Source organism: Mixophyes fleayi, chromosome 7 (genome assembly GCF_038048845.1).
Source record: "Mixophyes fleayi isolate aMixFle1 chromosome 7, aMixFle1.hap1, whole genome shotgun sequence".
Classification (NCBI taxonomy): Eukaryota; Metazoa; Chordata; class Amphibia; order Anura; family Limnodynastidae; genus Mixophyes; species Mixophyes fleayi.
The window spans coordinates 61067271-61080289 of NC_134408.1; the positions used below are offsets into that span (position 1 = coordinate 61067271).

The 13019-nt window shown below is 37.7% G+C and overlaps 1 protein-coding gene across 1 annotated transcript in view; it reads right to left on the bottom strand.

Annotated features, from left to right (window-relative positions):
* Positions 1-333: 333 nt before the first annotated feature.
* The window catches only part of FOXK1 (forkhead box K1), a 43029-nt gene continuing 30343 nt past the window's right edge, over positions 334-13019 (bottom strand). The window contains exons 5-10 of the mRNA XM_075179900.1: positions 11512-11705; positions 10979-11139; positions 9136-9414; positions 7838-8065; positions 5888-6115; positions 334-4252 (exon numbers count right to left, since the gene is read on the bottom strand). Coding sequence (XP_075036001.1) covers positions 5925-6115; positions 7838-8065; positions 9136-9414; positions 10979-11139; positions 11512-11705 — 1053 coding nt within the window. The 3' untranslated portion in view covers positions 334-4252; positions 5888-5924. The remainder of the gene's footprint in view (positions 4253-5887; positions 6116-7837; positions 8066-9135; positions 9415-10978; positions 11140-11511; positions 11706-13019) is intronic.

Sequence of the window (13019 nt, forward strand, 5' to 3'; positions counted from 1 at the left end):
CCATGCTGTTTCTTTGCATTATTAGCAAATAAAAACACAAGACCAGCAACTGCAATGCAGATTCTGGCCAGCAGATGAAACTGCATAGCTGTCCCATTCTTCTATTCATTATTTAACCACGTTTACTGACTATTTAATAAGGGTGTTTGGTTAGCTTGTACATGTCATGTATGCTACTTATAAATAATGTAATGTGACAGTTTTTATTTTACAAATAATGAGGATACAATCAATGCCATAAATTCCTTATATATACCCTTGCTACTAATTATCATTTAAGTTGACTAACACTTTATTTTTATACCATATAAATAAAAATCACTAGACAGGAAGTATCAAAAACATTTTAATATGTTGTGTAAGACTAAACAATTTTAAAATGCATAGTTTTAATCATAGTCACTGATTTGTGGTGATGCCCTACTAGGAGACTGCAGCTATTGCTGATAAAGGAGAGGCCTTGTCAATGACAAAAAACGACATTGAGAAAAAAGCAGGTTACATAGCACCACCTACAGACGTTTACAAGATACAATGCTATAACATAGCCACCACTACAAAGGATATGTGAATGAAGCAATTTCCTGCAATTAAAGTATCAGCAGGGAGATTCTTCTAATAAAAATCACTTTAATTTTCCATAAAGTGCATCTGAGTAGAAGAACAATTGTCTCAGAAAAGTTACACTTCCAAGCCACTGGTAACCAAGTCTAAGAAGACTGAAGAGAAAGTTTCACCAGCTTATACACAAATGCTCCTGGAGGATAAAAACACAGCAAAAACTCAAGCATTCTGGATACAATACTGCAAGAACAGCTTTACATGCAATGCTTTGACACCTGGGAAGTTACGTATGGAGGGAACTTGGAAATCTTCTTTTCATTACACAGAATGTGGTTCTCTGGAAGTTGTAGTGCATGTGATTTATGGTTTGCAAATACATTTGAAATAAAGAAATCACATGGAATTTTACTGAATAAGTGAAGCAATACAAAGGTAACAGATCATACTTGAAAAGAAAACTGTCCACATTAAAGTGGCACAGTAATATAAATGGATAGAAAGACAACTGCATGACTATAGTGCTGTCCACTTCTTGTAATTCAATCACAATATCTGGGCAGCAGTAATTAAAGTGTTCTCATTTCTCAGTAATTGATGAGGACTCTAAGTTAAGTCAGGTGCAGAACTTGGAGCAGTATTGTGGTACGTGGCAGTGGAGGTTCAGTGAGTACAATATGTAGGCAGACTCACTAATTCATTTCATGTTGGTGAAGATTTAAGCTATATTCTTTGCAACAGTATACCATGTGAAAACAGCATTATCAAACAGTGGTCGAAGTGAAAATTTAGAAGCAGCGGTATAGAAAATGTGATTTTATGGAATAGGATAGTTCTACAATCAAAGCAGTAGGAAAAGTGGCAGTATAGCACACCACCGTATACACCCACACTTCGACCACTGATCACAAGCGAATAGACTCATTGGATAAACTTGTCTCCAGGTCAGTTATTGGAAATAATGTAACATTATGGGCAACACATTTGAAGCAAGGCAAGTAAAATTAAAATACAAGCTCAACCAATAAAAAAAAAAAAAAAAAAAAAAAGACATAATTGTAACATTCATGACTAAACGTGTAAACCATCTCTGATCTCAGAATTTACAATATTTGAAATTATATGTGATCTATTAAGCTGAAAGCAAGCTTTAGTCTTTGGTAATCAGTCATTAATTCCAAGAGCTTCTATTATCTTGTCCTCTATAACTTTCATTTGAAGACTGGTGTTCATAGAAGACGCAATCCTTTCCCACATAATGAAAGTTTTCGCAAATATTAGTATAAATCTAGAAACATTTACATGGAATATCTACAATTCTTTAACTACAAGTTTTAAATACCAGGCTTGCTTTACAAAGCCTGTGTGAGCCACAGGTCAGAGCTCATATGTTAAAAATGGGCAACAAAGTTTGATCATAAATTTCACCCTGAGAGCAATTTATCAAAAAAAAGCTACTTGTATTTTAGATTCAGTTTTCCTAAAAAATCATATATACACATAAAGCTTAAGTAAAGGATGTCAGTGGCAGGATCCTTAAAATGAAGGTACTTACACTACTGGGGGCTTATAATCCAAATTGTTAACCATCCTTTCATTGTGCAATACTATGCAGTGACTAGCAGTCTCTTGCCAGATTATGATACTGCATATTACTTTCCAATGATGCAACACCCAGCAATGGAAATAGACATTTAATCTATTGAAAGGACTTCATGAGATAAAAAAAAAAATAAGTGTTCCCCAAAAATGGTTCTTTCCCCTTAAAGAAATACTATGGGCAGCACGATGGCTAAGTGGTTCGCACTTCTGCCTTCCAGCACCGGGGTCATGAGTTCAATTCCCAACCATGGTCTTAGCTGTGTGGAGTTTGTATGTTCTCCCCGTGTTTGCGTGGGTTTCCTCCGGGTGCTCCGGTTCTCTTCTTACACACCAAAAACATACTAGTAGGTTAATTGGTTGCTATCAAAATTGACCCTAGTCTCTCTCTCTCTCTGTATGTTAGGGAATTTAGACTGTAAGCCCCAATGGGGCAGGGACTGATGTGAGTGAGTTCTCTGTACAGCGCTGCGGAATCAGTGGCGCTATATAAATAAATGGTGATGGTGATGATGGTGATGGTGATACTATATTAAAAAGTAATGCTAGAGGCATGTATGTATGCCCCTATAAGGCACAAGACATTCAAATGTACATTGCAACCCATCACTAAGTAGCTCATATATTGAGTGTCAGCCTCCATGAGAACCTGTGTAATAGTGTACACAGTGTTGTTATGTCCTGTGACATAACAACACTGTGTGAGTAGATCAAATCCATATAACAAAATATGGAAGTCTTCACCGTTGCTAGATATCTAGGAAGTTAACCAATTCCATACACTAAAGCTGCTGGGCCGAGAAAAACAAAAAGGAGTGTGTTGGAGTAACTTTGACTTGCTGAAAACGATGAGACTTTTGTAGTGAAGTGGAGGCAGTATGTTCACTATTTAATTTACAAGAAAATAATGTAAAATAGTGGACTGCAGAATACCTAAGCGTTAGGAAAGGGTATTCAATTTGTGATTTGTCACACACTTAGGGCTAGATTTACTAAGCTGCTGGTTTGAAAAAGTGGGGATGTTGCCTATAGCAACCAATCAGATTCTAGATTTCATTTCTTTAGTACCTTCTACAAAATTATAGCTAGAATCTGATTGGTTGCTATAGGCAACATCCCCACTTTTTCAAACCCGCAGCTTAGTAAATCTAGCCCTTAATGTATAAATATAGTTTGAGTGAATAGAAAAAGCAACCTGGCAACCTCAGGAAAAATGGGTACATGGTGAACACAAGGTGGTCCTTTGTTCAGGTTCAGCTACAGAGGGTTCTTTACAATAAGATTATAAATAGATGCATTACTAATGTATTGGCACATAAAATCCATAAAAGTGCTATAGTTACTAAACAAAACATGTCTGTCATATTGAATTAGCATGTTTCCCATCCATTTTACAAACACTGCAATTTTTCATTTTGATATACCCAATAATGCATCATATAACAAATGAACACAAGTACATATTTGTATCTGAAGTTGCAGCTATTTGAAAGTAACTAAGAGTAATCAGGCCATTCAAAAGGCTTCATATAAAAATATTGTAGCCTTACAAAATGATGGAAAAAACTAACCAATTAAATGAGTAATTACCACTTAAGAGGATACTGGATGAGAGGGGTCAGTACAGGGCAGTGTGTTTCACAGTTTGAAATAATTAGGAGAACCTAGTAGGAACTACTTTTATGCCTCTTAATCTTCTACAAACCAGTACTAACAATTAGCATAAGACAAACATGTTAGACTGTGCAATTCTTCACAAAATTGCCTGCAATCTTGTACACTGCACTCCAGAGCAACTTTATCCTGTATACTAAACATCCAGGACCAACTTCACCTTGTACACTACACTCCCTAGTGTTCCCACAAGCAACTTCCTGAAGAACTCTGGATCCTGCACATTAATGTGCCACATAATCTTGTACTGTATTAGGATGTGTCTTGCAAAAGCTGCACGGTTTTTATAGCTTATTTTGAAAACAGGTAGCACTTTGACTTAGATCATCTTCATGTTGTGGCTGGTGATGCATTCTCTATATATCCATCAGGAAAAAGGCCCCCGTTTACTGAATATTCACTTCCAGTGCATCAATACCTATGAGAAGAAGATATTTGACTAATCAGTGTCACATATAGCAATAAATAAAAGTAAATAATAATGTACCTTGTTCAGTAGATTATTAGAGTATCAGAAAGCACAGAGGAGTTCAATGACTATATAAAAGGCACAAGGCGACAGGGTCTAGGAACTCTGAAGTTAGTTTTCAGTACAATATATAACAGTATTATAATTGATAATGTGTCCTGTACTAATAAGGCGTTTTAAAAATATTTTAGTCAAAAAGTTAAGGAAATATATTAGCTATAATGATGGGGAAATGTAGTTGTGCGAATGCACGCTGTGAACTGGGACTCAAGCGTATAAAATTTAAGAACATTTGCTTTTCCATTGCCTCTTTCTATCTACTGAACGGTTCTCAATGGGATGTTTTAAAATATGCGATATTTCCTGCATATTTTAGGTAATTGATTGTGTGTTAGAAAAGTTTATCCGACGGGTGGAAGAGTTAATCAAAGATAAGGACAAGGGGTTTGGGCTTAACAAGGAGAGCAAACAAACTTCATATCATCCACTTTTGTCCTCTAGTCAACAAGGATATGGCATTATCGTAATCTGGTCCAGACTCCTAGGCACCATCTTCCTCAGGGAACCAATGATCACCAGTCAGCAGGGGGAAGAGGAAACTCAGCGGTTAGCCAGTCATATCATCAACAATCACCAGTGAGTTACCGCCCTTATACACTCCCTCATTAGATTCATGAAGGTAGGAATATGAACTGTGTTTTTGGGGTTTTTGATTATCTTTTGTGGTGACTAGGAACTGTGCTTCAGTCATGTGACTGTGCTTCTAAGGAATTACTCTGCCTGTTTTGCCATCTGTTAGATAAACCATTGCTTGATTCGCCTAGGTGATTTTTTAACGAACCCACCCGGACGCATGGTCCTCACAATAGCCAATTTATCAAAAAGTGCCATAAAAGGTAGTGTGTTTGGGGAGAACGGATGGGTATATGGTGTGTTTGGCTAAACGAAAGAAAGATATGATGTGTCAGATTTTCATTTTCATTTAGGAAACCGCCCCATCTACTTGTGTCACAAGGCAGGACAAATTTACATGTCAGCATGAGCTGTTTTATTGATACTTTTGGGTACAATCAGTGGTGGAAGTGGGGGTGTATAAAGTGGTATGCCATACCGCCACTTCTCCTACTGCTTTCACTGTAAATCTATCAAATTCCATTCCCATTACATTTTTCTTACCGCCACTTCTAAATTTCCACTTTGACCACTGGGTTCAATATTATGATATAAGAGTTTGTTGCTATAAGGGTGCACTGTGACAAGGTAAATGGATAGTAGATGTAAGGAAGTTATGATTTGCTGGTCTTGTGTTCTTGTAGAATCTAGTCTTCTATAAATATTCTAGCGATTTCATGTTTATAAATAAATACAATTCAAAAGAATGTGAAATAGGTAGGGAAATCAAAACACATCACGATAGGACAAGCATTGTGCCAGTTATGTAGTGAAGCGTTAATAACATGCAGGAAAACTTTATAATCAGTGACTTATGATGTGAACTCGCTGATTATTAAGCTATTTGACACAGACCTATTTAGGTATAATAATACCCAATATGTAGCCAGCTAAAGAATTTATTAGGATCACCTGAACTTTCGTCCTTACTGACACATTTTGTCTGCTCTCATTCTCCAGTCCCTTCAACGTGTGCTGACGTAGATGTGATCACTTCAGCTTGCAATGCGCAACCCTCATCCAAACGTGCTCTTTTTGCGTCCGGCTCTTTTTGTGCCTCTCGATCAAAAACATTAGACACGGACACAGGAAGTGAGGTGCTGGCCTGAGCTGCAAGAAGCTGCAGTGGGTTGGTGAGAGCTGCCATAAACATGATTAAGTATAAGTTACACAGATGGTAATGACCAAATGATACAAATGAAATCACAAGCTCATTACCAGAGTCAGAATAATGAATAATAAAATAATAAAATTCTACAGTTCCTGAATTCCCCTTTTCATACGACTTGCCAAACAAAGCATTTTTATAAATTAAGTTAATATAAAATCAATTAGAAGACTTGAAATTAAAACAATAGGGGCCGATTCATTAAGGCACGCAAAAGGAATGTATTGTGCATCCTTTTTTTTTTTTTTTTTTTTTTTATAAAACGCATGTAAAAATCGGCCAGGTCTGTATTCAACAAGAAGCGGATCTGAAGAAACGACTCTTGCTGAATATGGGTCACCGATAGTCATTAAGGAAAAGGCATTTAAAATAAATAAATAAATATATCTCGTTCCCCATAAAATACATTTATCACAATGTTATTAATGTCTGGGGTACATAAAATTACATTTCCTCTTGATTGCAAACACATGATCTAGCATGCATACACGAGCTTCATCACTATCAATCAGCATTTACATCTGATCTGGTATACGGTCAATTGCTAGACATTCCTTTGGTCGACAATCAGAATTTGATAACATTAGGTCAACAATTCAAATGTCAACAGTACTAGGATGTTGACAATATTATAGGTGTAGGGGTTAAGGATATTATTGCTGACCTAATAATAATTACTGTCTACATTTTAATTGTCGACTTAATACTGTCAAAGTTATAACCGACTTCCCAACCGTCTATTTAATGGTGTCGACCATGTAACTGTTGAACATATGTATCACACACTCTCACCTGCAGCTGGTGCAAGTAATATGACAGAAAAACACGTACTTTAGAGATGGCCAAAGCTTGAATAGAACGCTGTTGCATGTGTTTGAGCTTGGCAAACCCTTACTGTACATTGATGGTGTATATAGGCCCATTCACCTCCCTGTTCCTCCCATGATATCACAGCCGGTCATGTCATTTACTCTCAAAAAAGAGCTGTATACATTTGCGTTCTCTGGCATATAATTTGCTTCTGGGCATGCATTGCGCAATTTAACACTAAATATGGCACGTATTGCCATTTACATTACTTATAAAATCAGGCCCTAGAAGTTTACTGAAGAAAAAGAATAAAAAGGTGCATTATGAAGCAAAGTTTCATGCGATCGTATTTGGTTCTCTTGGTCTGAAACTATCCATGTTCAGACCTTGCCACTGATTCATAAGCGCTCTACTATAGTTGCTGTTTGAGGCATCTATCATCTCTATGCTCGACTACACAACCTTGTCAGGAAGTGATGACGACGCAATTACTACTTTTTCAATAACCTGTCTAATCTCTTAGATCCCTAATCAGCCACCTTCTCCCATCAAAATACATTATTTCACTGAGTAAACATACCCAACCTCCTTATTACCACCACAGCCTTATCATCATCATCTTAATTTCATTTATCCTTATGAAGCTCTGAGTAAGCCACAGAAAATCTGACAATAGAAAATACATATCCTACTTGCTTGTGCTGCATTTAATTCAGAAACATGCAACGTGTCTGATAGTGGGGTATCCAGATGGTCAGATATAATGCTCTGTATCCCTTTTATGTGGTCTCCTATTTGCTTGTGATCTACTGTGTATTTTACAGGTTACATATGGTATATGAAAAACTTGGACAGTACAGTTCTAATGCATGACAGCTACAAACCATAAACATTTCCAGTGAGATTTGCAGTGGTCATGACTTCTTTCCCACTTGGAGTTGCTGATTGAGGGTGCTGTGCTAGGCTCATTGTAGCTGCTGGCTGTAGAAGTGTAACTTTCTGTCCATGAAGAGTTTGCGGCATTGCATTTGCTACAGTCTGAATAACTCTGCTGGCAGTGGAGAGAGTAGGAATTGTAGCAAATGTGATGGTGTTCACTTCTTCTTTGATGTCTGCAAAAATGAGAAAGAACACTGTGTCACTAACTATTACTGCTGTTGTTCTGCGACTTACACACAGACTATGACCAAGTGTTTCTTCCACCGGTTATAGTAAGAACTGCTAAACAATTTAATGATTTAAATGTAGAGTATTTTCTAAATTAGGGAACGAAAAACCTCTCTCGTGCTCGCCAGACTTAATCAACAGGAGCTTATGACCTGCACTTACTGGGAATTCCTCGTTCATGGGAAATAATTGCAATCCCTGAACCCCATCACAAATGAGGTTAAGCAGGTTACCCACACCTGTTGGCGAAGGGTAGACACAAGCTAGTCCATTCAGTGTAGTGCTGAGAGCGAGCACGCACGAGAGAGAGCATGCGCAAGAGCAAAAAAAAAAGAAAGAAAAAGAGAACCGGAGCACCTGGAGGAAACCCACGCAAACATGGGGAGAACATACAAACGCCACACAGCTATGGTCATGGTCGATAATGGTGTTGAAACCCAAGATCAGTCAAAAGTAATTACTTTTCAGAGTTTCACAGCCTAGGCAACTGAACCCAAAATACCAAACCTTAATTTCAGATTCCGAGCATTACTGTCCTAGCCTTGTCTATATATAAAAAAACAAAAAAACTTCAGAGGGCAACTGCCATCTCAAAAAGAGTAATGAAATTGAAAAACAAAACACAATTTCTTCTGTATTATGTATAGTCAAATAAGTAAAATTTTGTGGTTGTGTTTAAACTGGCATTGAGATTATGAACTCTGTCAGCTGATGGGGAAGGGACAGTCGGTCCCTGGATTACTGCATTTGTCCTGATCTCTCTCTAGATCTTGAGGAGCTGTGTGTCCACCATGGTCTAGTGTGTGATATTTTAAGAGGTAAATGGTGATGGTGCATGTAATGGCACCTAGTTTATAGTCCTATTCCTCTTACTGCTCTGAAGGTGAATATCCCCAGATTATGTTCAAAAACAGAGAGGTGAAGCCAAGTATATCCCTAAACCACATACAATCAATAAACAAACAACTTGCTATAATAAAGAATAATAATATAAAGAAGTATAATAATTGCTCACTTCTGGCAGAAGAGACACCATCCAATACTGTTCCACGCAGCTCTTCTCTGGTACAGGGAGGCCTCTGGCTGGTAAATATATATCCATTCGCAGAGCTGGTGGGGGTGGTCACTACCTGTACCATGGTGACAGTGGGTGCTTGCTGCACCACATGAATGGCATGACTTGTGGGCTGTGAGGTCATGATAGAAGCAGGCATGTATGCCAAAGGCTTTGCCATAAAACTCGTTTGGTGTGTAGGCTTTGCCATGATAACCGGTTGAGAACTTACCGGAGAACCTAAGACAGAATAAAATTGTCACATCAGTCATATCATCAACATCATCTATTTATATAGCGCCACTAATTCTGCAGCGCTGTACAAACAATTCATTCACATCTGTCCCTGCCCCATAGGAGCTTACAATCTAAATCCCCTAACATACACACAGACCAAGAGAGACTAAGGGCAATTTAATAGCAGCCAATTAACCTATCAGTATGATTTTGGAGTATATACTGAATGTTACTCCTCTTATACAAGTTGTTAATTTCTTTAATTATATTACTATGGCTGTGGCCTTTTACGTGGGAGATGGCGAGGACCATTTGTTGCATTGAGCAAGGTACCATTACTTACATATAGAGACAGGACCTCTACCACTCATTTTCTGCAATACTGGGTCCCAATAAAGCAGATGGAATGCGATGCAACTCATTTTCAGCTGCTTAATTGGAAAGTATAATATATATATATATATATATATATATATATATATATATATATATATATATATATATATATATATATATATATATATATATATAAAACCAATTGCCAATTATTACTTAATCTTGTCTAGAAGAACACTGCTCCCGATGTACTTTGTGATGTTAAACGTGTTGCTTCAAATTTTTTTAGTTCTGTTGCATGGTGTTGAAAGAACCCATATAAAATAGATTTCAAACTGTGCCCTCCAATACATGTTATGCACTTACATGATGCTTATCTGCCAAAAACCCTATCTGGCTCTGTAGGTAGCAAAATGGGGGAGTGCGTGTACGGAGAGTCTTCATGAAGACCCATGATAATGATAGACTGAGCAGATTAATCATGCAGGGGAAAGAAACTGAAATTATAGCTCACAACTGAACAGAGATAATCATCACACGAATTTAATGAGCAGGCCGCCAAGTACTGAATGGATAAAGATACTTCACGGAGATGGCAAACAGTTCATAGGTGGTGTTAACAATCGCCAACTAGAACATAAATAATTATGCCAACAACTGTACACACATATTGGGCGACAGGTCTTCTAAAAGCATATATGTTACAAGCAAAATAAAGAAACTGATCAGCACAAAATCACATAACTTCTGATTTTATAGTCTTTTTAGGATATGACCACTTTAAAAATGTCTTTTAACTTAGAAAGTGTTTTCCCACCAGCATGCCCTTTAATACACTATTGTTCTGGAGATCCTCGTCATGACCAGCTGTCATTCACCTCCATATTCTTCTCGTCTAAAGTCATTTCCATGGTACACACTCAATTCCCCTGCCCTTCTGTGGATGCAGACACCCCATCCTTATAATGCACCCCTTCATAATGTTGTCCATAATATTCTCCTCACACAAGTAAATTGAAATGTTTTAATTCTAACATATGTCAGCCTCTCTACAATGATCGTTTTGGCCTGTGCTTTAAGCTGGCAGTATACAATTGGATCCTGGTATGTTTAGTAGGTGTGCATTACAAGTAGCATAGCTTAGTAATGAGACAGTTGTATCATTTTTATTTTTCTCTGAGAACTTTGCCTATTATCACACTTGCTATGATTTGCTATAAAAGGTATTAACCTGGTGCACTCTGGGAGTATCTGTACTCTGGCACAGAGGCCATTTTAAAACCGAATTCGTGTGGAATGGGAGATCCCTCTCGTGACATGCTCTCAGGAGTCTGCATGCCACTGGAGTTTGAAGTCATCAGATCAGGATATGTCGGAGAAGCAGGCGCACTCCTGGAAAAAACAGACAGCAAAGAAAGGAATATATCTATATCACACACACACACCCGAAATATTTCACTATAAAGTCAAAAAGTATTGCAGTCCAAACATGTATACATGGGATTACATATTTATGAAATATAAGTGAGTGACCAATGTCATCCGTTCTCAGGAATATGACAGAAGCCAGAGCAGTAGATAAATAAAACGATTATTCAAACGCCCAGGACTGACTGCCAAGAAAAGATAAGAGGTCAGTTCACGTTGTACTAAATACATACAAATATTTTTTCATGATTAGCTTCTAGATTGACTAATGGAAAAACAGAAAATAAAATCCAAAAATCCTTAAATCATTAAAAGAGAAATATGCTGAATTGTAACCTGGAGGAAAGTGGACCAAAAGGTGTACGAAACGAAGAGACACCCCTCTGCCTTCGCTTTCTAAATGCCTGTTCAACTAGCTTGGCTTCAGATGTAGGATCAATTCTCCAGAATGATCCTTTTCCGGGCTCCTCTTGGGAACGTGGTACTTTAATAAAGTAGCGATTCAGTGAGAGGTTGTGACGTATAGAGTTCTAAAAAAACAGAAAATAAGTGGCTAAAGAACAACTGAAGACAAATAATCAAGAGAAAGCTAGACTGTATCCGTTTGCTCCATAAGGTCAGTGAAAGTGGACAAGTAAACATGCACAAACAATTATTTTCAAAGATACACCGCTGGTAACCTAAACACAACATTGTTGTTACAGATGACAACAAAAACATATTGTAAATAGTTTCTTCTGTAATTATCTTCATCAACATTATTTTGTATGTTGAACTAATTGGAGGATTACATTATAGCCCTGCTGTCTGTTGCCCTCCCTGTATGCAAGTTCTTACAAGCAGAGCCCTCGTCCCTCCTGTCTCCAGATCATTTCTTCTCCTCCAACTTCAATGTACTAGCTATGCTGGAGCTATTGGAGTCTTTGTTTTACTTGTTTATTGTTCTATATTGTTTTACACTGTATGATCAACTGTGTGTATTCTGAATGGCGCTGCGGAAATCTTGTAGCGTCTTATAAAAAATTTAAATAATAAATAATAATTATAATAACTATGTGACATTAAAGTTGGTTTCCTTAGTAAAGCCTACAGACACCTGAAATGTCATGTGAAGGACTTAAGCTGGGTACACTCGACAGAAATTTCAACCAACTTTTTATGCTGAGCAATTTTACATGCGACCGATGGTCCGATCGCTCAGTCCATGGACTGCATACACACTAGCCTTGTTTAGGACGATAAAGGGAAGAGCGGACGTCCCTTTGGCGACTTTTTACAGCCATGTTGTTGTGAGCAATGACTAATTTCGTACTCACTGTTGTGGATCGGTCGGAAGTTTATACACACTACACAATGGAAAAGCAATTGGAACGAAAATATTAAACGGTACGACCAACCAAATGAGGCGACAATCATCCATTTGGGCAGACTTTTCAACCATTGTGTCACTGCACAAACTGACCCGACTTTTGAACGAGTGGTCATATGTCGGCTGCTTGAGCCGATTATTGGTCAAAAACCCTGTAGTGTGTACCCAGCTTAAGACATCATGTACATAGAGCTGGAGACCTACAGCTAGTGGACCCATCTCCTAAGGAACCCAAATGTGCCAGATTTATTTACATTGAAAAGCAGACTCTAACTGACTACAATAAGTGGAATATGTATGCCCAAATATTAGGGGTGCTTGGGGGAAGGGGGGGTTGTATGGCCAAAAGTTTTGAGAATGACAAGTAATAGTTTTCACAAAGTTTGCAGCTTCAGTGTTTTTATACCTTTATATCAGATGTTGCTATGGTATACTGAAGTAAAATTGCAAGCATTTCATAAGTGTGAAAGGCTTT